Raw genomic sequence first — 26,578 nt, 5'->3', positions numbered from 1 at the left:
GTCCAAGCATGATTTCCTTAAATTAAATCTTTACCATGTTTAAAATATCTGTGAGGCCACAGGAAGAGGAGATTCCCCTGTGTTCTCTCACGGCCTCCCGGGTGATGGTGCACTCTCTGATGCGAACAGTCGGGTGTGGTGGAAGGTCTGTGGACCTTAGAGACATGCCACAAATGCTCAGCTCCTGCCTGGAAATGTTTTTAAGAAAAATGTCTTCATAGCTCCTTGCAAAAAAAAAAAAAAATCATTGTACAGTTGGATGGTCAATGATGCTTTTATTTTTTTGGCCATTAGCACATAAAATCTATCCTTCCTTGGTACCAGGAAAGAAGCCAAAAAATTTAGAACAGCGAGATCACAAATATGCCGTGAGTGAGCTCCTCATAGCAACATAAACAAACTTTGTGGGTTTTTTTCTTTCTACTTGGAAAAAAATTGTTTAAATATGGAAAAGTACACAGATTAATATGTCAAATACCTACGTACTCACACCCAGAAAAAAAACACATATTAACATGTGGTCACACTTCAGATCTTTTTTCTTTTTTTAATAACAGAAACAGAATATGATCAAGACGGGGGTGTGTTTCCCTCTTTCTGATACCATCCGTTATCTCTATCCCTTTTTAGAGGAAACAGCACTCATGATATTGGTAAATTACCTGCAATTGATTTTCTTTATATTTTATAAACTATCCTTTTCTCCATAAGCAATCAATCCAAAAGTTTCTCTGATGATGGCTTCTTAGATTATGACCTTTTAAAACAACCACTACTAATAATGACACACAGAACATCTAATTTCTTCATATAGGCCAGTTATTATTCTGTGCACAGGAATCTCTTTTGAGCAGAGACTCAAACATAGAATTACCGAGACCTGGAGCATGCACTCGACTGACCTTTCCCAAGAATCTTCAGTTTTTGTGTGTGATCTCGGACACCTTTCACCTTAAGTCAGCCTCAGTTTACCTCCTGGAAATATGTGAACCAGATCATCGGGGTTGAGGTAGAGAGGAAAAGATCCCACGTGGCAAACATACCATAACTAGTAGCCATGCTGTGTGATCCTGAGAATATTACTGTGGCAATATTAGCCAGACCCTCTTATCAAGGATATAAAAAAAAAAAATAACTCCAGAGTTGAGAAAATGGTCTTTAGGACTGAATCGAACAATTCTTCATTGTTGTCTCATTCCCTAGGCCTGAAAATCAGCAGCAGGAACTTCAGTTAAATTTTTATATCAAATCAAAAGAGGAGGCAAAACAGGTGAAGTTTGGAAATATAGACCTGGGCTCCTGTGGCTCAGCTGAGGAGATCCCCTTAGGCTGCCTGATGTCTCATGCTGGAGGTCTCAAGACAAAATTATCTTTTGCTTTGTGAGATTGGGCTGTTTGGAAGAAACCTAGATGGGGACTGGTTCTTTATAAATTATTGAAAATATAAGATGAACCTGGGTGCCATGGCACACACCTGTAATCCCAGCTACTTGGGAGGCTGAGGCTGGAGGATCGAAGTTGGAGGCCAGCCGTGACAACTTAGCAAGACCTTATCTTGAAATAAAAATAAAAATAAAAAGCACTGGGGGGTGTAGCTCAGTGGAACAGCACTTTGTTTAGCATGTGTGACACTCAGGGTTCAATCCCCAGCACTTCAGGGGAAAAAAACAAGATAAGACCAGGAGCTGGGGGTGTTGCTCAGTGGGTAGAGTCCATTGTTAGCCGGCACAAGTCCCTGAGTTCTACCCCCTGGCACCAAAAACCAATCAGTACACAAATTAATCAAATGAAATTAACAAACAAAAGACCTAAAGTAGATATAAAGATGCTATTGTTTATACCTTAAATTTGGCTGGACATCAGTAACGATTTCTGTGTTGCACATGTACCCAAAACATTTCAGAGAATTTCATCTTGACTTTGGAAATTAGTTTTACTTTAGGAGAGGAAGGGAACGGACTCTATCAGTGTGTTGATGGGATTTTATCCCTTGCTCTGCCTACTTTGGAATAGAGGAAGGCTTTGTCCCTACATGAACGGATCTAGGGTGGGGTAAGAGGAAAACAGAGGCCACGCAGTCAGACATTTGTTTTGCAAACAGTTGGTGGCTTGCTGGGGTCCGATGAGTTGTTTTCCAAAAATCACTTAGTGCCTGACCAAGTTCGGTGTCTTTCCTTTGTCTAGGCTCCTCCACAGCCAAGATATTCAAACCCCAACGAGAGCTGTGTCTAAAACTTCTTTAATCAGTTATCAGCTAAATTCAGCTTCTTTTTAAGTCAAAAATAGCTCTCTGGTAGCTCGAGCTCAGCCAACTGGCTTCTCTTCAAGCCAGATCGTCTGAGGCTGGGCTCCACAGGAAGCGCTGGGGTCCTGCTCCTCGCAGAGACCCCATTGATGTCAGCTGGACCTGGGCCATTTTCATTTGCTAATAAAGCCCCAGAATCCGTGGTGAGGGCCTGATGAAAGATGCTGGCTCCCGTTGGTGGCGGGGAGACAATGGAACACATGCGGGTGGGGGGTGGGAGGAGAATGAAACCCAAGTCGCAGTTCAAACCTGCTCCCAAAGCCAAGTCCTAATGGTGTCATGGGTGGTTCATGTCCCCCAAGCCGGTGGTGCAGGAATAATGGGGCTGGAAAGGTGGTAGTGGGTGGGGTGGGGACTGAAGGGGAGGTGGATGACAAAATAGGTGTTTTCTATTTGTATAAATCAGCTACAAGAACCGGCACGATTCAAAGAGCCGGCCATCTGGTGCGGGGAGAGGTTGACGTGTGTCTGTCACTGTTGGTGGTGGTATGTGTCACGCCGGGCAGAACCATGACCGTGTTACTGTCTTCAGTTGGTGGTTAAAATAGTTTGAGGAGTTGCATGTGGGTGTCGGGGTGACCAAGAATGGACCGTGGTGGCTTCATACTGCATTGGCCTGGGTCAGCATATTGCAGAAGTCATGGGTTCTCGAAACTCTGTCTGCGGTGACCTTGCTCCGTGATTTTGGCCACAGCCAGGCACCATTGGTCATGCTGTTTTCTTTATTGTTCACTTTTCCAAACCTAAGCATCCCTTGGCCTTCGTCGGAAGCCTGTGAGTTTGCTCGTTAGTCTTTATATACCTGTCTATATGCACGTTAAGGAATATGTGAGGGCTAACACTGTCTCCTGGAATTTGTCTGGTTCCAAATCAAACCATCTTGAGTATGGGTAGCGTTATGGCTAAGGACGTAGGGTTAGGTATTCATCAGACTTTCTCGAGCCTCCCTGCTCACAGTTAGCTGCAGTTTAATTGTATCAAGTTATTGACCTGCTTTGAGCATCAGTGAATGGGGGTGATAATGCCAACCTTTCCTGCCTCCCTTCCTCTCTCTCCCCCCTCCTTTCTTTCCTTCCCTCCTTCCCTTCACCTCCCTCCCTCCCTCCCTCCCTTCCTTCCTTCCTTCCTCGTGGGACTAGGGATTGAACCCAGGGCCTCAGGTAAGTGCTCTACCACTGAGCTAACTCCCCAGCTCTGCCGTCATATTTTAATGTGACTAAAAATGTTCCAAAGAGCTCTGGGCCCGAGTGCATGGTGCAAGATGCCCATTAACGTTAACAGGTGTTTCCAAGGGCTGATCAGGCCTGAGAAATGAACACGCATCTAGGAATCTGTCCTCAGCTGCTCTCTTTCTTGGAACATGTCGTTAACCTCTCCATCCGGCTGCCCCGTGCCCACCCACACCTTCCACCCAGAAACCAACTGGGTTATTTATAAGGCTTGGTGAATCCTATAATATCGCCTCCATTCTCTGTGCACTTTATTTCCCCAAAGCTATGGATGCGGTTGGCTGGCCTGTCCGTCTCCTCCTTCGACTCTGGAGACACGATCGAGGGGACTGGGCCTTGCTGGCCTCTGCACACCTGTTGCCTGACACAGTGCCTGCTGTCCAGGGGTCACTCACCAGGACACGACAGCACCTGGCGACGCTCTCGAGGCTCTCAACTGACTCCGTCGACAGAGACACAGCTCTAACCAGCATAAAGGAGAAAAAAAAAATTGAAGGAGAGCATTTTATAGGCTCATGAAACCGAGAAGTGGAAGGGGATGTTGGTTTCAGGCGTGTTGGGATCAAAGGACTCCGAGGAGGCCGCCTCATCCTTTGGCCATTACCATCTCTGCTGGATCCATCATCAGACCCGAGCCCCTCCCCCTCCTCTCCATATATAAAAATAATTTTTTTTTACAAACCGTCAAAGGTAAAGATGTTACTCCTTTTAAAATTTTCTCTAAACACCTCAGGAAGCATTTACAAAGACCAAAGATGTTACCTTAGGTCACCGCAGCTCAATGACCCGAATCAGAACATCAATGACCTGTGGATGCAGCTCACAGCCCATGGCCATCCACTGCCCAGCCACAGGCTCGCTGGCCTCGGGCCGCCTCCACCGGGCCATCCGGAATCACGCGCTGTGCTGCGTTGACGTGTTCTTCTCCTCTAATCTGGAAGCCCTTCTTTTCTGTTTCTGGACCTTGGTATTTTTTTTGAAGAGTCCAGACCAGTTGTTTTGGAAAATGTTCCCTTATTGGAGTCCGTGTGATGTTTCCACGTGCATTTTTGTGGAGGAGATATAGAATCCTTAAAGGTGACAGCTTTGTCACCAGACACCTGAGATGGGACGGCTTGCAGCCCCGGGTCTCCCTGCGTCCCATGGGTCCTTGGAGGAGGCTTCCCCAGTTTCCAGGGCTCTCAGGCCCATGGTTTCTGGGCTTCGCTGGCCGAGTCTTGAGGATTGCTGGGTTTTCAAGGTCATGTCACTTTTGGAGTGACCTCAAGACCGTGGCCCATTCAGGTCATCTTTAGCAAGATGTGATTCCATAGATCTGCTTAAGGATTTCTGTCGCCCAGCCTTCCTGCAGCAAAACCAGCTGTCCGTCACCTGACTGTTTACACTGTAACCATTCCTAGACCTCCCCATACCAGCTTACCTGGGGGTGCTTCATGCCCTCTAATCATTCTGGTAATCAAGGTTTTATTCATGAGGTACATTTATCCACTCCAAATGTGGTAGAGTTTTTTAAAAATATAATAAGAATCGAGTCTCTTTTATTCTGTTTTTTTTTTCCCCAGTGGGGCGTGGGGGGACCAAGGATTGAACTCAGGGACACTCAACCACTGAGCCCCATCCCCAGCCCAATTTTGTTCTTTATTTAGAGACAGGATCTCACTGAGTTGCTTAGGGCCTTGCTTGGCTGAGGCTGGCTTCGAACTTGCTATCCTCCTGCCTCAGCATCCCGAGCCACTGGGATGATAGGCGTGTGCCATGGCATCTTGCAAATCTCTTTTATTCTCTGAGCTTTGAGTGTTCCTATTGGTAAACAGACGGTAACTATAGTACCTATCTCCTAGGCCTGTGGTGAGGTTTAGATTTGAGTTAAGCTCAGCATCTAGTTGAATGCCTGATACAGTGTCTATGTTCAGCTCTGTCTCTTGAGCTGTGTTTGTAGACATGCGTCTCCAGTTCTCAATAAGGGCAGATTGGGGTCTTTGCTTTGCAAACAAAGATCTGCAGAGAAAAACTGAGCATGGTGCAGTTGTTGCAGAGTTGTGCAGGCCTCATTGGCTGGTGGTTGGTCAGCACGAGGTTCCTATTTTCACGTGGGTGATGCTGAGGGTTGAACGCAGCGTCTAGGACCTGCCAGTCAAGGGCTCTACCACTGAGCTGCTCCCCTCGCCCCTAGAATATGAGCTTCTTGAGGGCCCAGGTGTTTGTTTGCTTGGGTCAATGCTGTAACTTCAGCACCAAGAATAGTTCCAGAGAACTGGGGATGGGGCTCAGTGGGGAGCCGGGGCCCAGCATGCCCCAGACTTTCTCTTTAGTTCTGAGCATTAGAAAAAAAAAAAAAGTCCGGCATACAGTAGACAGTCAATATTTATCCAAATTATGAGCCACTGCTTGGTAGCCCTGGAGGTTGATTTTGGTTGATTTTAAATGAATTCCAGGTATAGGTCAGATCTCTATCTGCTGAATGTCTTTCAGCTGGTCCCCAAAACGTGTGGAAAAGATGCTCTCACCATGGACCAGTGGGGCATCGAGTCAGTGCCAAGAGCCAAAGGAGGACGTCAAAGGATCTCAGGGCACTGAAGCTGGGCATGTTCTGTCCCATGGGCTCCTTGGTGTGAGTCCCCAGTCCTGATGTGGTTCTACATGGTGCTCAGTAGTTGGACTTCTCCTCCAGGGCAGGGGACAGGGGGCAGGGGACGGGGGGCAGGGGGCGCAGGTTTTCTGAAAAATCACAATTTTGCCTTTTCTGATAAATTGGCAGTGACAGAGACACAACCCATTTGGGATTGGCTTCTCTCCCCCTTAAACGTCCTGAAGACTCTGTGGTGTGTGTGTGTGTGTATGTGTGTGTGTGTGTATAATTTTCTTATTCTACACATGGACCACATAAAAGAAGAAGAGCAATTTCACCACATCTGGTGACCTTCTGTCCGGGATACATTAAGTGTTAGCCGTGAGCATCTTATTTAATCCTCTCAGTAATCCTAGGAGGCAGGTACTGTTATGACTGTTGTGCAGAAGAGGAAACCAGGACCAGAGAGGTTTCATAATTTACCCACAATTTGGTGATTGTCTTGGCTCTGTGCTGAGCCATGGCCTAATCAAGGTCTGCACAAAACTCCATTCTACATGCACTCTCGTGTTGGGGACCCCCTTTGCCACCACTCCTTCCCCAAGCCCCCAGAAGACCAAGAGCCATCAGGCTGCTGCTGTTTCGGTGCTGTGGCTACAGTCAGATGTAGACGAGGCTCGGGAAGGGACCCGGAGGCACCAGTGGACCACGCGCCCTCCCAGCAACTAACTCTCCCGACTTCTGAGATGCACAGGCTGAGCTGCACTGGGGACAGGGATGGCCCAGCTGGGCCCAGGTCCACACAGATGATGATGACTTGGAGCTCGAAGGTCAACACCAAGGTGAAAGGCCTGTGTTCAGATTCCCACCTCTTGGGCTCAAGCCAGTTTTTGAATTCCCTTCCTAATCCAGAGGAGGAGGAGCTGTAGGTCAGCTCTGAGCAGGACTGACCTCCCGAGGGCACACTGCATCTTGGGCTGTTGGGTTCTCTTTTTAGAGGTGCGAGAGTGGAAAATGAGGCTCTGGCATAAACCGGGGGGGGGGGGCGGGGGGAAGAGGATGTTGTCCTGGGGTTGGTGTGGGCTGAGTCCACGGCTTCTTTGAGCAGAATGTAGGCTGTTCCAGGTAAATGGCCGAGCGCTCCTAGGATGTGGGTCAAATCGTGTTTGTCCCTTGTTTCTTCGAACACATGGCAACGTGACTGCTTTAGGAGCCGTGGGGTGACAGGTTGCCCTGCTGAATTTCCCAGAGACCCGAGTTCTCTGCAGCAGGAACCTCTGGTCCAGTTCAACCAGCCTCAGCTCTGGGGACCACACCACAGTGTGTCCCTGTTTTTCTACTCTTTAAACTCAGGATGGCAGACACAAAGCAGGCCTTCCTGTTCTTTAGCTATCTCCCTGACAGATGAGAGTCCTATAATTATCTTCATTTTAGATATAAGGAAACCCAGGCTCAGAGAGCTGATGAACCTGCTAGCTGTCACAGCCAGGACTTGAACCCAGATCTCTGGACCCTGCAAGCCACCCTACTGTTTGTGACTTCGTGCTAGGGACCCTCGTTTCCGCCACAGGACTTTAAGCACATTTCTTCTCCCATCCAGCCTGCATTACAGTGGAGGAGGCTCACGCTCAGAAAGAGTAGGGTCCATCGTGAGGGAAAGATCCAGGTGGGAGCGTCCACCCCTGGTGGTTTTCTTCCACCATCTGTTTCAAAAGCCCTGACAACCAGGCATGGCCACCGTGAGGCCCCTCTGGTCCGTGGCTGTGGATTTCAGTGATCAGGATGCTGGCAAAGTGCCACGTGTCTGGACACGCTCCGGGGGCCAGCCCAGACGGCAAGGACCCCCTTGTTACGGGATGAATCTTGTCTCCTCCCAAATTCATCTGCTGCAGTCCCGACTCCCCCGAGGATTTCAGAATGTGACCTCATTTGGAAATAAGGACTTTATAGAGGTAATTAAGCTGAAATGAAGTCATTAGGATAGGCTCTAATCCAATATGACTTGTACCCCTATAAAAAGGGAAAATGTGGACACAGACAGGCACCCAGGGAGAAGGCCCTGTCCAGATGGAGGCAGAGACTGGAGCCAGGCACCAAGGAATGCCAAGGAGTCCAGCACCCGCCGGGAGAGGGGAGAGGAGGAGCAGGTGCTCGTCCTAACTCTCAGTAGGAACCAACCCCGACAACGCCCAGACTCTGGACTTTGGCCCCCATAAGTGTGAGACAATACATTTCTCTTGTTTAAACCACTCTATTATGTAGCCCTGGGATATATCTCTTGGCAGGGCAAGGGGGTGCCCCGAGGGTCCTGAGGGTGCCCCTCATTGTAGGCAATCACTCCTACAGTGGCGATGTCGGCGGCTTTGGTGACCAGGTGTCCAAGGAGACTTGGGGGTGGCCTGTTTCAAGCTTGCCCCTATTCAGGAAGTCAGAGAGCAAACCTGATTAGGGTCAGAGCTCTCTCTGCTCAGAGGACCACTTGACTTTTATCTGTGCATCTGGAAGCATGTGCCATGTTTTCCAGCACCCAGGGGAAAACAGAAAGCATCTCTCTCTCTCTCTCTCTCTCTCTCACACACACACACACACACACACACACACACGCACACACACACGTAGTTGCAAGTTCAATATCAGATACTGATCTAGATCAATGGTTGTACCAAGTTTATTACAATAGCCAACATTTATACCTCCCTTGCCTGATACTTTTTCATTTATTTTCTCATTTGAACCTTCACAACCATAAGGAGATACAATTATTACCTTCCTTTGGCAGATGAAAAAGCAAAGGCTGTCAGGCCACCTGGTCACCAGAGGTAACAAGATAATGACCAGTAGTGCTAAGATTTCCATCCTTGCTGGGCACAGTGGCACACGCCTCTAATCCCAGTGGCTCGGGAGGCTGAGGCAGGAGGATAACGAGTTCAAAGCCAGGCATGGCAAAAGCGAGGCCCCAAGCAATTCAGTGAGACTCTGTCTCCAAATAAAATCTAGAATAGGACTGGGGAGGTGGCTCAGTGGTCAAGTGGCCCTGAGTTCAGCTGCTGGTATCAAAAAAAAAAATGTTTTTCATCCTTAACATTCTAAACCCAATAGAGAGAGAGACAGAGACCTTCTTTTCCCAGTATTTTTGGCCAAAGTCCTACAGCAACCTCTGATTGGACAGAATTTGGACACATGCCTACCGTTGGACCAATCATGGTAGCTGGGGGATGGAATATGCTAATTGGATACCCGCTGAATAATGAGAGGGAGCTGCAGCCAGAGGTGGAAATCAGAAGCACCAACCTATTTCCGACGTTTTAATAATTAGCCCTTGAAATTAAATCCAGGGCCTGGAATTTTGCAACCGAAACCTTGAAACTCCTTTCCTTAGCAAAAACCAGAATGTGGAGCTCGTCCCCAGCTTAGGGCCCTCTATGGGTCATCTATGGCTGCAATCATGCCCCGAGACAAACACCCGCAGCCTTACAGCAATAAGCATTTATTTATGCTTAAGAGTCTGTGGGTAGCAGGATGGGTGAGCCAGCCGGGGTTGGGGTGTTTATGGTCAGCTGTGGCTCAGCTGCAGTGGACCAAGGGGCTTTGTTGATTTGGTTGGACTGGGTAGACTCAGCCACAGGCTTCCTCCTCCTCCTCCTCCTCCTCCTCCTTCACAGGCCAGCCCACCGGGGCAAGGCGGAGGGATGGCAGGCAGAGACACAAGGTGTCCAGTTTGTTACCATCCTATTAGCAAAGCAAGTCACCAAGGCCACTTCCAGCTTCCGTCCCCCTCAGCCTTTCAGCCATTCACTTGATGAGCATTTCTTGCTGGTCTGGGGCTGGGAGACCACCATCACACAGTCTTGCCCAGAAAGGGGTGTCTCCCGGTGGACCTCGGCCTGGGAGGCAGTGGTTACAACTTGGGTTGTTAAGTGCTGAGCAGAGATAGGGCCACAGAGCTGCAGGGGCCCAGGCAGGGCCCTGCCCCATGATAACAAGCTTGTGAAGGAGCAGCTGCTCCCCTCCTCTCCTCCCACCCCAACACCGGGGCCAGGGCCGCCTGGGCCCTTTGGACCAGGCCATGAGTGTTTCTGGCCTCCTCCTCTGTTCTCCCACTACCTCTCTTTTCCCAGAAACCTTGGCCAGCTACTCCTTGCAGATATTAGGAAGTTGGTAGTAGAGAGACGAGTTTAGAAAAGAAATGTGTTTCGGTACAGCCCAGAAAATGACCCTCTTGGTTTTTAAAATCTCCCCTCCCAGCAAGAACCCGGTTCTTCTTCCTGTCCACCCAGGGAAACCAGGAGGTCAGGGCGTGGGACACGAGCCAGGACCATCAGCTAGAAAGGGTTCTTTCTTTTTTTGCCTGCGACGGGTGCGCACCCTGGATGCATAAATCCTTTATTTTACTTTTATTATTATTATAGCTCAGGGTCCAGTATGGGCCATAAACGGATTTAAGAGGCTGCTAGAGTATAGAATTTAATACAGTTGGCATCATTAAATAGTGCCACAGCTTGCCACCACTCCTCTCCCGTCCCCTCTCACCTCCCTCCCGACTCCACGACTCCTGGTGGAGAGTCCCGGGGCAGCCCTCCCCAGGGGAAAGGGCAGAGGGGGAGCCGAGCAGAGCTAAGAGGCCAGGGGGGACGGCGGGAGTCACCTTTCCCAGGATGTCCGTAACCCTTGTGGAGAGGGCACTGGGCAAATGACCAATTAGGGACACTTGGGGAGATGGGACAGTGCTTTCTAGATAAGCAGCGGGTTATCAGCCTATAAAAATACCACTTTCACTTATCTGCTGGTTTCTTTTGCGGGCTCCTGGGAAGATAGAGAAGGGTGCACAAAAACAGAGGCCGAGGACCAGGGAGAGATGCACAGGGACCCCGGGCACTTAGGGCAGGGAGAGGGGAGGCAGCTCTAGAACAAGGGCCAGGAAACCCCAGCTCCACTACCAGGGGTTTATTTTCCCCTCTAAACTTATCACCATTCAGACTTGCATTCTTGCTTTTATTGCAGGGAGTGGGGAGGATCCTACAGTCCTGTGCGTTTTATTGATACCTCCTCTCTGTTTTGTACATCCCCCCCATCCTTGGGTCCTCCTGTGACTCCACCATATGTTTGATTTAACACGATTTATCTAGTGTCGATTATGTAAAAGGCACAGTAAATAAATAAACAACCCTGTAACAAAAAACGACAGCTAATGCATCTGGCTTAGCAGATGCTGGGTGCTCCAGGCCTTTGCTGGATGGAGTGATTCACTTAATCCTCACAAAAGCCCTTTGGGACAATTACTGTTAGATCCCTTTTATGGATGAGGAAACAAACAAATAACAGAGCAAAAGAATTTCTACTAGTGGCTACCAGTGCTATGAGGAAAATAAAGTAGGGAGATGGGGCCGGCAGTGTTTGAGAGTAGAGAGTGAAGCTGGCCTCCTGGAGGAGAGCTGGGAACAGAAGGAATGGTACATGCAAAGGCCCTGAGGTCAGAATAAATGCTGGTGTAAATGAGGGTCAAAGGAGTAGGTGGGTGGAATGGAGAGGCAGGCAGTGGTCAGGGTTGGAGGCGGGTGGGACTGGCAGGAGCCAGCACCTGCAGGGCCTTAATGACTTGGGGGGTTGGGATTTTATTTTGACTTTTCAGATGCACTTTGCAGGGTGGTGAGTAGGAATAGGACCTTATCTGTGCCTTTTGTGCTCCATACGAGGTGGCGAGGTGGCTCGGGTGTCCTTGGAGCCTGGGTGAGAGGGTGAGATGCCAGTGTTGGTGGTGAGGCTGGGGCTCCTGTCCTCCATTAGAGTCTCTGCAATGTTTGTGGCACTGAGGACAGAAGGTGAGGTGCCTGGAGAACTTTAGCAACTCCCTCAGATTGTGAGATCTTTCATCTCTAAAATAAAGGGCGGACGGGTGAAGGGCGGACGGGTGATCATCAGGGGCCTGCGTGGCTCCCAGTCTCTGGGGCGGGAGTCTCTCAAAGCTCCCGGCCTCTGTGGGGATTGACAGGTGGCTTGGGAGGGGCTGGCCTGAGGCTTAAGGGAGCAGCTGGAGATGGGCTTTTCCTGGCCTGACCCACACCCCTCCTTCCTGCCTCCTCCTGCTGGGAGGCTCCTCCAGGTGGGGCCTGCCAAGTGAAGGGGATCCCGCCATGCTCTCAGGAATGACCCACGATTTGCCCACCCAGTTACTCCTGCCAGGCTGGGAAAGGGCCAGGAATGCCCCGTGGAGCCCTGTGGAGCCATGTGAGAGAGGCGGGCTCCAGGCTGTGATGCCAAAGGCCAGGCACGTGGCTGCGGAGCGTGTCGTGAGCAGGATTGTGACCCTGTGCACACATCCATGTACGTGGCTGAGGCCCTGTGGCTGTTGGGACAGCACACACAAGCAGTCGCACACACCACGATGCGTGAGTGTGCGTGTGACTTGGTTGTGCTGTGTGTGTCTGACGGCGAAGAGTGTGTCCCACGGTGTGGCTGATAGTGTGTGAGGGTGGGCAAGTGATATGTGCATACTCACAGGTCTGAGCATGTGGGTAGCTGTGCATGGTCATCACTGTGTGTCTCCATGGGTGACTGAGTCTGTGAGCATGGGACTGGCGGGTGTGTGTGGGTACTGAGGGGCCTGGGAGTGTGCATGTGTGTGTGTGCACACACACGTGTGGCTAAAGAAGTATTTTTCTATGGGGGCTGGGGATGTGGCTCAAGCGGTAGCGCGCTCGCCTAGCATGCGTGCGGCCCGGGTTCGATCCTCAGCAGCACCACATACCAACAAAGATGTTGTGTCCGCCGAGAACTAACAAAAAATAAATAAATGTTAAAATTCTGTCTCTCTGTGTGTGCCCCCCTCTCTCTCACTCTCTCTTTAAAAAAAAAAAAAAAAAGAAGTATTTTTCTATGGCGTTCATGATGACAGCAGTGGCCACATATTTGTGATCGGGCCACGGCGTGTATGTATGGCCGTGTGCGACTTTGTTACAAGAACGTGCATGTGACTCACATGTGTAGCATGTATGAGCACACTCATGTGAACGTATTTGAACATTTCCTGGGTGTGTGTGTGTGCCATGCTCTGAAGGGCACGGTGCTTGTTTTGAACAGTAAAACTGCTGTCTGTCTCCCAGGAAGAGGTGGTCAAGGACAGAAGTGCTGCAGCCACTTCCAACCCAGGACAGGTTGGGGATGGGAGGAGCATCGGGGGAAGGACTCCTCAGCCTTGGGAAAGGCTCCTCTAGGTGACTCTTGCCCTGGCATCCAGAGAGCAGCAGAGAAGACACCTTCTGCAGAGCTCCCAGGTCCGCACACCTGTGGGACCAGGTCAAAGGCTGCCTGGGGTGAGCACTTGGGGGCAACCAGGCTGATGCATCCGATTTCTTGGAACCAACTCCCAGGAGGGGCATGTGGCCAGGCTTCAGAGTGAAGGGGCGGCCTAGGGGTTGCGGGCAGGTGTGTGCGAACAGGGTATCGGTGTTGGTTTGAGGCAGGAGGCCGTGACCCTGTTCGTGCCACCCACACCCCCAGCTTGTGTGTCTGCCTGTGGGAATGCTCTTTAGATCCTGCACCCCATACTTACAACCTGCCAGCAGTGAGGGCTTTCCCCAAGCCCCAGGGGACAAGAACAGGGCTGCATTGACAACACTGTCCCCTCCACTCCCAGGCACCTTTCGCCCAGTTCCCAGGAGGTGGCTGTGGAATCTGTGTCCAAATATAGACTCTGGTGGCCCGGCTCCTGCCGACAGCCTCTTGGCCTCCAGAGCCGCGGGGCAGCCCAGAGGCCCTGGCCACCAGGGCTCTGCATGGAGCTGCTGGAGGAAATAATAAGCACCCAGGGGCTAATGAACCTGGAGGGGAGCCTAGTGCCAGGTTAGGGGCCCAGGGCCCGTGTGGGGTGGAAGGTGCTCCTCTGGGACAATGCCCTCTGCACACACACCCAGCCTCTGCCGCCAAGACACAGACCCTCGCAGACTCACCCCCGGGGCCCTTATGCTGGGAGCTCACCAGGACTTTCACAAAAGGAGGTTCACAGGAAAAAGTCATGGAGATACATATGGAAATGCCCCCTCTCGTGGAAGAAGGTGCCCCACAACACACGCCATCACAAGGGACAGGGGCACATCAAGACCTTCCCCAATGACTCACAGTCATAGGCAAAGAACCATGTCAGACTCAGCGACATGGAATGCCTACAGGAGGGACCCCTCTCGAGGGGCGCATGGAACCTGGGGCCAGGCTGCAGGTAGAGCCCGGGAAGGGCAGGAGTGAGGCAGGGTGGGCCTTGCTCCCAGGGTGCTGGCTCCTGTGTCCTGGGCGTTCAAAGGACTCGGAACCAGGGGCCAGGTATATTGGGCCTGGGGGGAGGGGGCTGTTGGTGGTGAGGAGATGGACAGTGAGAGAAACCAGGAGACACCCCCTAAACACTGAGCCTGGCATCTGCCTTCTGGCCTGGGGAGTGGCCTCGGATTTGGGGGATGCGGCAGCCCCAGAGGAACAACTGTCCCTGGAAGAAGCACTCCCAGGTCAGGAAAGGACACCAATGGAGGAACCAAAGGAGGATGAGACACAGAGAGCCAGGGCACCTCTGCACCTCCCTCTGAGGTGCTGCTCCCCGGATTGGACTCAGAGCCCCCCGTCTTCTAAAGAAGGTCTTCCAAACCTGACTCAGCAGCTCTGCGGCCAGAGCAGCCTCTGGCCAGGACAACCTCAGCAGGAAGTAGGTGCAAAACCGGGAAATCAAGGGCGTGGCTAGGGAGGCTCTAGAACTGGCATGAGCAGTAATGGGTCCCTCTAGGGAGGCCTGGGGTTCTCCCGGGACCCCCTACTGGGGCCTTGAGGCAGCTCAGCTCCAGAAAGCCAGCAGAGCACAGAGAGAAGGGCCAGCCAGGAGCAGCCTTTCCACCCCAAGGGCACCAGCTTGGCCAGGCGGCCCACCCCACAGAGTTCCATGCCTCCCAGGGCCACCCGAGCAGGCTGCAGCAGGCTAAAGCTCAGCTCCTGCAAGTGCTTAGGAAGCATCTCTGGTTGCCTTCCAGACTCTGCAAAAAGGCTCCAAAAAGAACCCCAGGAGAACATGAAGAACTGGTGCATTTCCAGTAGGGGCTGTGTGACCTTGGGCAAGTCTTCCTCCCTTAGCCTAATTATTTACTTTAAAAAAAAAAAAATGAAGTCAAGTACATTTTCTCCTCTCTGCTCTCCATCTCAGCCACCCATCCTGTCTCCCTCCCTCCTTCCTGGGGACACTGTGTACTGGCTTAGAGGCTGGGAGGAATATTAGGCCAGGACTTGGGGACAGAATGCCAAGGTTTGGAAAGGAGAACATCTTCCATTTTTAAAATCTCATCCTGTTAAATGGCCACCAGCCTGGGCTCTCTCCCCCACCCCCGGCCCTCTTCTGGGTTCTTCTGCTGCCTCAGTGGCCATGGATTGAAGTGGTTCAGACCGAGGGGATCAGAACCTTTCACCCAGGACACAAGGAGCAACTGTCTTCCACTTTGGACCAAAGAGAAAAAAAGTGTCCTTTGCCCTCGCTCAACCCACAGACCTCTCTCCCTGCTCCCTTTCTTGGCTAGTAGAGGAGCCCTGTCTTGTGGAGGGGCCCCCAGCTCCAGAGTCGGATGGCCTGGGTTCAAATCCCACCAGACTAGGGGTGGCAAGAGCCCCAGAAGTCTCTCCAGTGAAGTTGGGGGGCGGGGGTGGAAGCCCCTCCTCACAGAGCTATTTAGAACTAAATGACCAAGTGGGGTCAGTGCTCCAACAGCTCTTGCTGGCCTGCTATAAACCTGAACTCCAATGGCCCCTCCAGGTCTAACAGATTCAGGAGCCTACAGAATCCCATGTCCTTGGGCAAACAAAGCAGGATTCTTCTGGAAACACGAATGGGAAATGCTGGGGAAGAAAGAAGACTGGGGTCCTGGGTTAGGGACAAGGACCTGTGCAGGCTGCCTCCAGGATGGAACAGAGTGGGCTGGGGGCACTACCAAGCCAGCTGGGGGCTTGGGTGACATTAGATGTCTTTTCCAATCAGTTCTGAGAGGCAGGGGGCCACAGCAGAATGGAATGAGGCTGGGGGTACCCGGCAGGGGCGATGCTCCCATTCCTTGGCCAAAGGACTTTGCCGGCACCATGGCCTGGGGGCCCTGGGCCCTGGGTCCCTTCTCCCTTCTGCCCGGCTTTTCCTTTTCCTTAATCCCTGCCAAGTCAGGCCAGTCAGAGCTGGGCAGCACCCTGGTTCTCGCAGCCTCCAAAGGGGACACAGCAGATTTGGCCTGTATTGTCTTCTGTCCCCTCACAAAAGAAAGCAAGCCACTTTCCCCTCCCTCCCTGGTAGATTCGAGAAGGAATGCAACCAAATATATTATTTTAATGTATTTCTATTACATCCACAATGGAAAGTCTTCTCTCCAAAAGGAAAAGGAGTGGCATTTACTATTTCCCTGAGATCCTGCAAGCCGTGCTGACACCATTCCTAGTTAAATTTCTCCAAGGAGCGTTAAGAGTGACTTGGGAGGATATGGGGAGTCCATAGCAAGAGGGTGGTGGTGGTGCAGAGAGTCTCGCCGCGACTCCTGAAGTCCTAGGTCCCTGGCTGAGGGTCCCCGCCTCGGGTTCCCAATAAGGTATCCCAGCTCCCAGCGCCGGTCCCCCAGGTCATCACTCTTAACTCAAGGGCGGCTTTTGCTCAAGATCTGAACCTCAGGGGCGCTAAGCTTGGATTTTCTCTCCTCCTGAAAAAAAAGATGAGTTTAAGCCGGTTTTGTGGCACCCACCAAAGCTGCAGCTCCGGAAAGGCAAGAGCAGCCGGCGGAAGCGCCTTCAGGCCCCAGGTCGCGCTGCGAAGTGCGCGATTGTGCTCCGCAGTCCCATTGTTGTGACTCCGGGGTTGCCATGGTGACCAGGAAACCCAGTGCCCTTGCGGAAACAATCACCAGGAACTTGTCCACCGGGAACCTTGGTCACTTGCACCCCGCGGCGAGCCTGTGGGCTTCACCCCAGTGTTTCCCGGGTGGGACTTGGGAGAAATGAGGCCTCTCGGGTTCCCGCTTCCAGATCCTTCTATCCGGGATGCTCTCAAAGGCCAGAAACCCGGCACCAGGAAGCCAGAGAGGACCAGCTGGGGCGCTGGAGGCAGGGGCTGATGGGGAAGAAAAATTAGAGGTCTCGACCGATCAATTCCTTCGGTGACGGATCCTTCCACTTTGGGGTTTGGCCGCCCTCGTCACCCGCACCCCCACCCACCTCCCTTCACCTCCTCGAGGTCATTACTAGAGTTTTCACTCGCAGCTCCAGCCAGGGTGGCCGTCTCCACCTCTCTAGCGCGTCAGCGCCCCTCTGCCCCTCTGGCAGCGCGGCCAGAACCCTCCTGTTTGGCACATTTCTCCCAGAGAAAGAGCATCAAGGGCCACCAAGATGAGCCGTGCAGATTGGGCGGGCTAGGCCAGGGCCAATGAGGCAGTGTTTGGGGTTCTCTTGACCGGAGTAGGCTCAAATCCTAAAACCTAATCAGACTTTTCGGGAATGTTCGAAATCAACGCCTGTGCCTTCGAATCCCTGAGTGGAGTTGGGAGATATGAGGCTGAGCTTTCCTAAAGGGGTGATTATTCCATGATTGCTGTCTCCTTTGTTTTCTTTGTCCCCTATAAGTTGTGGATCTCTTCAGGACGGACTCAGAGAGGGATCCACACCCCTTCACCCCTTAAATACAGTGTTTTATGAAAACTTGGGATCGAATTCTCTCCAGTGGGGACATTGTGCTCTTTGGGGCCAGGCTGGCTGGGAAGAGGCCCGTAGGTGGCCAGCATTGGAGCATCAAGCTTCGTCTCGGGTTTTGAATCCAGCCCTTTGAGCAAGCTTAACACGTGTGGATTTAATTTCCCTTTCTTTCTTGCTTTCTTTCTTTTCCCCCCCTCCTCCCACCCTGTAAGGGAACAAGAAAAATAGTCTGCCGTGTCGACAGCGCGACACTGTTCCGTTTGCCAAAGAAAATTTGTCTTTCCAGAGCCCCAGAGAACAGTGGGCTCCCAAGTTTCCATCCCACCCTTCAGATGAGGGAGAAGGTATCCAGACAGACCCCCGCCCCCCTGCCGGCACCCCAGAACACGATGCATTAGCCTCAGTCTCCATCTTACAAACTCAGAGCCTTGGAATTCAGTGTGTTTTCTCCCACACTTTTGGGGTTGCTCATGGTGAAGACAAGATACCTCCACCCAGAGGACTTTTAGCGGGTTCTGGCTGCAGAGATGGTTGGGAGTTTTGGGGCTCATTGCAGCCCACAGATGTTCTGGATTCTCTCAGCTTAGATCCTAAGTCTTCTCCCCTGGTGATCCCCCAAATTGAATGGGGCAAGAACAAGGGGATCCATCACTATCAAGCACCACTTACCGCTGCATTCTTGGCTCTTGGAGAGTGTGCAAATCCCCAGCATTTGTGTTCTCTCAGCTGGGTCTCTACAATGAATTCCTGCTTCCATTTTTTATTTTGTTACACCTTAGCAGGGAGGAGAAACCCTCCCAACTTGGGGAGCAGGGAGGAATATTTCTTAAGCACACAAATATGGAGAGCGGCAACAATATTTCTTGGTGGCAATATTGGACGGGGATATTGCATGTTAATATATAATAATAACTGTCAGTGGTACTCTTCCCACCAATTTCAGGTCAAAACGGAGGAAAGTAAAAGCTGAATGAAATATTGGAAAGGAAGAGATTGTGGTCCTGGAAAAAACAGAATAGAGCCAGATTTCAGTAGGGGAGAGGGAAATGACCTTCGGAGGAAAGAGAATTTCCCATCCTCAGTCTGACCCTTTCCTTGCAAAATGAGTTGGTCAAAGTTGAGTTTTGTTCTCGTTTCTATTGTTATAATTTTCCCAGTCCCCGACGCACTTCTTTCTACTTTAGAGACCCCTGTGAGGCCGAGACAGGGACACCATGGGGACAGAAAGGGAAGGGACTGTATGCTTTAGCGTATTTTCTTTGGGGAAGAAAAACAATGTGGTAGTTTTGAATGCGACTTTCTTAAAAATGGAGGGAAAAAATGGAAAAGATCTATAGCAATCGCTCTGTGTTTTTTTTTTTAATTTAAAAATAGGATCATAGGCTTTCCCATCCATGCAGTATTAAAATCAGGGCAGGACTTTTGCAAAAAGGAGGGCAGACAGTACACTTCTGAAAGGAAGATGGGGCAGGTCTGGGGAGGGCGGTGTGTTGCGGCGGGATGGAGGGAGAGTGCACTGCTCAAGTGGCGGAGGAAAGAAGGAGACGAAAATCTCCTTGAAGCCTTTCCTTGGGTCTCGCTGCGGTGGGGGCTCCGGGGCTGTGATGCTGGCATTGTAGAGAGAGAGACCTTTTCGTACTGATCCAGGTGTTTGTGTCCGAAATAAAAGGGAAGCTCGCTCCCCGCCGGAGGTGGCCTTCCCCTTCCCGGCCCTGCGGGGCCTAGGCCTCAGCTTCTGGCCCATCTCTTCCCAGAGGTCGACTGGGAGCTCATCAGAATGGGGCTTGGGCTGAGGCTTTCGGGTCCCCTTCTTGGGATCCGGGAGAAAACGTTACACACACCAGACCTCGGATTGGGGGAAAGTTACTAATTTGGGAAACGAAAGCGAAGCTCCGCGAAGCCACTGCAGCCTGGCCGCGAGGAGGGCCGCGGATCGGGCTCGCTGGAAGCAGCCCAGGTCTGCGGCCCGGTCGGCCCTGGCGCCCGCAGAAGCCACTGCCCACTCTCCCCGAGGGCCTGACCTTGGCCCGGGCCACTGCTCTGCCGACTGCGACCTCCATATTTCGCAGCCGCTGCCATTCTGAGTAGACCGGGCCTGCAGCCAGCTCACGCTTCCGAAAACCCCAGGGGTTGGGGGAGCACAAAACCCAGGATCGAGCCCCAAAGCTAAGGACGAGTCGAAATTCAGACGTCCGGCTCCCTCGGGGCCCCTGGGCGGGAACTTACCCTTGCGGAAGGCCTGGCGATCGCTGGCTCGGCCGGGCAGGCCTAAGCTCCTCGCTGGGCGCCGCCAGGGGCGTCTACGCGGTGCGTTTCGCAACCCAACGCAGAGAGTTTCCAATTGCGTGCAAAAGCTTGCGGACATCCACGCGTCTTAGCCATGAGGTCCATTGCTCACATTAGAAATAATTGTTATTACACAACAAAACAGGGTGTCTCGTCCCTCCGCGGGACCTGGCCTCGATTATTTTTTCTCTGCAGAAATCACCCCTGTCCACCCCACCCCCACCCCACCACCCACTCGCACCCCGCCCCCGCCGGGCCACGCCGGGACAAATTGCATCCCCAGACCTGGTTAAAGGAGCTTTCGCAGAATGGCCTTTCCCCGCCACATTGCGGGCGAACCCCTTTCTGCCTGGGAACTTCTCTGTCTGGTTCCCCCTTGGTGAGAGCCCAGTCCTGACTGCCCTGCAGGTCGGCAATTGGGCGCTCAGGTCTCGGGTACCAAACACGACCAGCTAGAGGGGCGCCTGGACATTCATTTGACAACTGCTCTTCCTCTGGGAAGGAAAAAAAAAAAAGTACATTTTAAATACTAAGAATCCCTTGTCTCCTGCAAGAGTCCTCAGTTCTCCCCGAAACAACTCGATTTCTGTCCAGTGGGTGCCGAGGCGGACTCCCGGCCCACTTTGTTATCCCCTCCTCTCCCCGTCTCTGAGAAAATCGATCTTGGCTCTATTCGTGTCTTATGGTCACCACCCCCATTGCCCCAGAGAGCACGGGATTTGTTTATTTCTTTATTTATTCCCCGGGGCCCGAGGCGTCCGGGGACTGGTGGCCGCAAAGATCCAGGACTGAGAGACGAAGATGGAGAGAAATTAACCTCCCGCCGCTGCCCCCCAGTCAACCGTGACAGTGCGCGGGCCGGTTGCGTGACTCATGACGTCTCTGAGTCCTATAGGTGCAGCGGCTGGTGAGATAGTCCGTATCGCCTGGTTGCCTCTTTATTTTATTGGGGTATGCCTGGTAATAAACAGTAATATTTAATTTGTCGGAGACCACAAACCAACTACGAGCTAGGAGGTGCCGTGTTCCTCTTGACAGAACCTAGAAGAAGGCCTGACCTTAAAAGATTTCTTTTTTCCCGGTGCTTTCAAAGTTCTTCACCTGAGCCCCTGCCTCAGGGAGGCGTCCCTGCTGCTTTCTGGAAAGAAGAGGTGGGATTTTTGGAGGTGAGTGTGGACCTGGCGACTTGGGATGGGGGGATAGATTTCTCTCCTAATTTCCTCTGCTGGCGGATCTCTGCTTCCCAACCCATTTCTGTCTTGTTGGGTGCCCCCACCCAGCTCTGCTGCTGTTCCCGAGCAAGATAGGAAGGCACCCTCTTGCATTTTGCCTCGGTGTGTCACCTGGCAAGAATGGATTCCCCCCCCCACCACCACCAGGTTTAAAAATCCGATTTTGCCCAGTGGCGGGCAGCAAGCATATAGCTAAGCTCCAGGAACGGAGTGAATCTGGCTGGGCTATTACTTGGGGGAGTCCAGATTTTTTTCCCTCTTGGGAAGGGCCTACAGATTATTTATGGGAATTAATTTCATCCGCAAATCTCTACGAATTTAAAGGGATTGGAGAGATCTTTCTGGATTTCCCCTTCCTTCCAGCAGAGATGTGGAAATTCAGGCTCATTCTGATAGCATCGCTGGTGTCCACCCTTGGCCCGAGGTTGCCTCCTTAGCCTCTGAGCTGACATTCTGGGAGAGCGAAGGTGTTTGCACAAATAAACAAATTGCCTTAGCCAAGGTCTATTTGAAAACAAACCCCGAAGGGGGAGAGTTGCTTTACTCCCAAGTTGCCCCACATCTAGGGTTGGACAGTCCACTTTGGAATTTTGCAGTGGTGACCTGACCTGGGAAATTGGCAGAGCAGTCACAGAGGGCCATACTACTGCTGGTCTCTGAGTCATTTCTGCTCCCTACATCCTTCTCTCCAGATCTGGATTTTCTGGACCTGAGCCCCTAATTAGAGCCCCAAACAAGAACAAGGCACACTATGGGAAAACAGAGGAACTGCTGACATTTCTTCCAAGCACCCAGACTTGGTGCCCCAATCTGGGTCTGCTCACACGGAGACCTCTTGTGTTTACGCTTCTATTGGCCTCTTCAAATGAACCTCAAAATACTACATTTCAGATAGGGGCAGGGAGAGGAGCGCACGGAGATGCAGACCCAGCCAGTTTCCAATGACGGCTTGATTATGTTAATAAAACCGGGCACTGCCTTGTGTACATGTCCAGCCAGGGCAGCCTGCTGACCCTGGCAGAAGTGGGGGGGGCGGGGAATGGAGGCTGGGGACTGATGGCGATTTCTTGGCATCTGTGATCTTGGCCCCCATCCCAGTGCACCTTCACTCTGCCTCACCCACAGTCATTTAGAGTGGAGGTGAGGAGTGGGGGTAGGGGGAGAGATGTCAGGGCAGCCACCCTGGCCCTGTCCAGCTAGGTGGGGGTCACACAGTTCTCCCTCTGAGACCAACTCTGGAGACAGGATGCAGGCTTCAGAGGCCCATCCATGGTGTGTGTGTGTGTGTGTGTGTGTGTGTGTGTGTGTGCATGTGCGCACACTCCTGGTGTGTTCAGACTCAGTCCTGTGCACGGCCAGTCGCTGAAATTACTGTACTTCCCGGATAGAAGCGGGGCTGGGTTTACCAGGATTTGTGAAGGCTTTTTTCTTTTCTTTCTTTTCTTGTGCAGCCACTGCTGGTCCAGAGCAACCGAGATGGATGAAGGTTGGGGAGGGGGCAAAGAGGAGGGGACCATTGCCAGGTCTGAGGTTGAGAGTCCTGTTGTGATTTGAATGTTCGGGAAATCTAGTGGAAAAGTGGAAAAGGTGGTGGAGGAGGGTGGAGGGTGGGGGGCGAGGGAGAGAGAGAGAGAGAGAGAGAGAAGGGGCAGGCAGTGTGCGGTGGGAGCTAGTTGGATAGGCAATTTCAATACTTTGTTAGCATCAAGGCAATTCAACGTCACTGAACTCAGCAAAGTTGGCTTGTATTTCTGAGAGAGAGAGAGAGAGAGAGAGAGAGAGAGAGAGAGAGAGAGAGAGAGAGAGAGAGAGAGAGAGAGAGAGAGAGAGAGAGAGAGAGACTGACTCTGACTCTCTGAGACTCTTACCTCAAATTCCGGAACTTTAACCCTGAAAGCGGTGCTCAGAGAAGGACTTGGACAATTCCCCGCGGCTTTCTCTTGTCTCCCAACTTTCCCTCCCTGGGGGTGCAAGGGAGGACTCGGCGCTGAGGTTCTAAGGTTGCTGGCACTCCAGAGCTGCTGTTTTGTATTTTTCGGAGCCCTTGTGGCGCCTGACAAGTCGGAGCCGTTTAGGAGAGCAATAGCACACCGAGGAGGTGTGTGTTGGAGGTGGGCAGGCGCCGCCGAGACTCCAGCGGTGGGTGCTCCTTTGTAGGCAGCAGTAGACGCTAGGCTGGGCAAGCAGTCCCCAGCGTAAACCTCGGAGTCACCATGCCTGCACCCCCACCTCGCCGCCGGCTTGCCTGCTAGGAGCCAGGAGGGAATGTGGTGAACGCACCGGCTCTGCCGAGCGAGGTAATGGTCCCCGCAGATGGCCCGGGAGACTCGGGAGGGAGCCTGCTGGCGCGGAATCCGCTTGCAGAGACGCGAATGGCGGACTGCAGCCTTCCCTGCGTCTTGCAGCGCCCGGCTCGTAGAGGGTTTGCGCGGCCGGAGATGCCGGGCGAGTGCAGCCCGGGAGGCGGCCGCGGCTGGGGGAGAGGCGTTGAGGCTTGCAGGACGCGCGGCCTGGTTCTGTCAAACCGCATCTTGTTCGTCTCCGCCAGCCCCGAGCTCCCCCGGACCCTGGCAAGGGCGCGCGGTGGATTCTCTCCGGGATCCGCAGTGAATGGGAGCGTGGGGGTGGGGGGCGCCGGCCCTGCGTTCTTTTGTTGTAAGCAGGCTGCCGGAGCTCCTAGGACTGCTTCCCCCAAATCCCCAAGGCCGAGGGGAAGGAAGCTGCTTGGAGGTCTGGCCTCAGAAGCTGTCCTTCTCGGTCCCTTGTTTAGGTCTGAGCCATTACAGACCAGGGAAATTCAACCGCTTGCCTAAGCTTATGCTGCGGGGGACCGTCGTTTGCACTCCTTTCCCAAAATCTTGCTGTGCTTCGAGGCAGGGTGGTGGTGACGGTGGTGGGAATCCCTCCTTGGAAATGTGGAGGAGATTGGAAGCAGACAGACCCATCCCGGCTCCAACGGCCTTGTGGCTGCGATTTTGCGGGTTCCATCCTCTTACGCCTGCGACCCCCGGCCGCTCTCCCCACTGCGGCAGAACGCGAGACCCATTCAACGCTTGGAGCCCAGGATTTATGCGGGACCGATTTTGTCCCCTCCAACCCCGAGCCAGTCCTGCCTGCCGTTTCAGCGAGCCAGGCCAGGCTGCAGCTTGGAGACGCTCCTCTCGGCCTGGACGCTTGAAAAAATTTCCAGCGCGGAGAGCTGAGCAAGCCGGGAGAACACGCACCCCACGCCGGCCGCGGAGCGCTGGCCGCCGGCACCGGGTGCTCCTCTCTCTCCGACCTGCAGAGCCGCCGCTTTCCTTCGGGAGCCTTCCGTATGGCTACGTTTTAGTTTTTAAAATAAGTCTTGCTTAGGGTTGGAGCTAAGGGATGACTTTTTTCCTTTTCTTAGAGAACTTTTCATCCTAGGGCCTGTAGCTGATAAAGATGCACACGAATTCTCTTTTGAACCTGGTCTCTCAGTTTGGACATCCTTCCTCGGTTTGGGGGTTTTGCTAGAGGCGGGTTATTGCAAGCATTCTGCTTGCTGAAGATAACTATTCCTCTCTTGAGGTTTAATAATAATAAAAAAATCCGATGGCCTCCTGCAGTTTGACAAAGAAAAGAAATTCTCAAAAGGAGACTGAGTTTTTGTTTTGTTTTGTGTTTGGTTGGTACCCAATGGCTTCCAAAAATACCGACCCTTATCTTTATTGGCTCTTTCAGGAGTTCAGACAAATTTGACGGGCAGCTCGCTTATCGTGGAGAGCCTGCGCAGGGGAGATGGGGGCCTCTCCTCCTCCGGGTCTGACGCGGGTCTTTCGCAAGAGATTGTGCGTGGTCAGAAAGTAATAGTAATAATAATAATAGGACTTTCTGCCGTTTCCTTCAGCTGGGAACCGAGGGGCTGGTAGCTGGAAACGGGGTCAAACTGCTCCCTCCTGTCGCTGAAGCTGTATTCTCCACTCCCCAACTCTCTCTCTCTCTCAGAGCAGAACCTCGAACGGGCACAGGGCCCTGGGCACACCATGGCGGACGCAGACGAGGGCTTTGGCCTGGCGCACACGCCTTTGGAGCCTGACTCCAAAGACCTGTCCTGCGATTCAAAACCGGAGACTACACTAGGGGTTCCCAGCAAGTCCCCGTCGTCTCCGCAGGCCGCCTTCACCCAGCAGGTAAGCAGACCCTGCACCTGAAGGCCCTTTGCAGACACCAAAGCCGACTGGAGTCCGGCTGGTTTGCTGGATTCCTTCTGCCGGCGCAGGGGAGGGGTGCGGAGCCTAAGACTTATTACGGTCCCTTTTCCTTGTTATTCCCACTCAGTCCCACCGCTCTCTGCCCAGTCTCCCCAAATACCAGTCTATTCCAATGCATTTTATGATGAGATTATCTTTATGGCCTGAGGATTTTTGAAAGCTAGTTAAATTGTTAGAGAAATCTCAATTATCCGGCTATTTGAGGTCAGCAAACAATAGCCCAGAGAATTCCTGGCCTGCTGCATTAGGTGTAGAATTGGCCCTGAGAGCCTTATTAAGAGCCGGGTCAGCGGCTGCTTCAGGCCGGCATGAGCGATGGCTTGACCCTTCTTTAGATCTCCCGTAGCCTTCCCCGCTGCCTAGACCCGCGCATCGCACCATTTGTCTTGCGGTCGGGGCCTGGCGGGCTAGCGCGCCCTCGCAGGCCGAGGGGAGCGCAGGAGGCCGGCCCGAGAGGGCACAGGAAGTCTCGGGCTCGCCTGGCTTGAAGCTGGGCCCCAGCAGAGGGAGGAGCCCTGCCTTTCGCTCCGCGCCCTAACCCTCGGCTCACTGGGTGCACCAGGCGGCCACAAGACCGATGACGGTTTTAAAATAGATGTCACAGACCGCAAAGCGGTTGACTTGACCAGAAGAGATTCGTACACATAGCTTCAGCCTTCGTTAAATTTCGATGCCCTTCCAGACTTTCTCTTTTGTCTTCCTATTTCAGGAAAACAGGCGTAATATTTACACAGCCTGCAAGCACCGTTAAGGAAACTTGGACTCATCATCATCCTTAGTATTTTGGTACTGGGGATTGAACCCAGGGCCTTACACAGGCTTTTAAATTAATTTATTATTATTTTTAAACTTTGGGACAGGGTCTTGCTAAATCGCCCAGGTTGATCTGGAACTCACCACCCTGAGTTGCTGGGATGATGGAAGTATACCCAGGGCTCGGGGCTCAGAATTTTTTCTTTTCCAGAAAAGCAAATCCACTTTTCAGACAATTATCCATTATTTCTAAAGAAAGACTTCATATCTATTTTTTTTGCGTTGAT

At 52.4% G+C, this 26,578-nt stretch overlaps 1 protein-coding gene and 2 long non-coding RNA genes across 3 annotated transcripts in view; 1 reads left to right on the top strand and 2 right to left on the bottom strand.

Moving 5' to 3' along the window:
- Window positions 1-16,762: 16,762 nt before the first annotated feature.
- On the bottom strand, window positions 16,763-20,281 carry LOC144375208 (uncharacterized). Its single transcript, XR_013434705.1, has 3 exons — window positions 20,012-20,281; window positions 18,455-19,392; window positions 16,763-17,207 (listed from the first exon to the last, which is right to left on the bottom strand). It is a non-coding gene; the product is annotated as an uncharacterized LOC144375208 (long non-coding RNA).
- Window positions 20,282-20,574: 293 nt separating this feature from the next.
- LOC144375207 (uncharacterized) lies at window positions 20,575-23,256 on the bottom strand. Its single transcript, XR_013434704.1, has 2 exons — window positions 23,172-23,256; window positions 20,575-21,209 (listed from the first exon to the last, which is right to left on the bottom strand). It is a non-coding gene; the product is annotated as an uncharacterized LOC144375207 (long non-coding RNA).
- The window catches only part of Tbx5 (T-box transcription factor 5), a 43,935-nt gene continuing 40,472 nt past the window's right edge, over window positions 23,116-26,578 (top strand). The window contains exons 1-2 of the mRNA XM_078039085.1: window positions 23,116-23,600; window positions 25,273-25,457. Coding sequence (XP_077895211.1) covers window positions 25,311-25,457 — 147 coding nt within the window. The 5' untranslated portion in view covers window positions 23,116-23,600; window positions 25,273-25,310. The remainder of the gene's footprint in view (window positions 23,601-25,272; window positions 25,458-26,578) is intronic.

The sequence above is a fragment of the Ictidomys tridecemlineatus genome, chromosome 2 (assembly GCF_052094955.1).
Source record: "Ictidomys tridecemlineatus isolate mIctTri1 chromosome 2, mIctTri1.hap1, whole genome shotgun sequence".
In the NCBI taxonomy this organism is placed as follows: domain Eukaryota; kingdom Metazoa; phylum Chordata; class Mammalia; order Rodentia; family Sciuridae; genus Ictidomys; species Ictidomys tridecemlineatus.
Note: the sequence above shows the minus strand (reverse complement) of the source record. Positions and strands in the feature narration are given on the sequence as shown.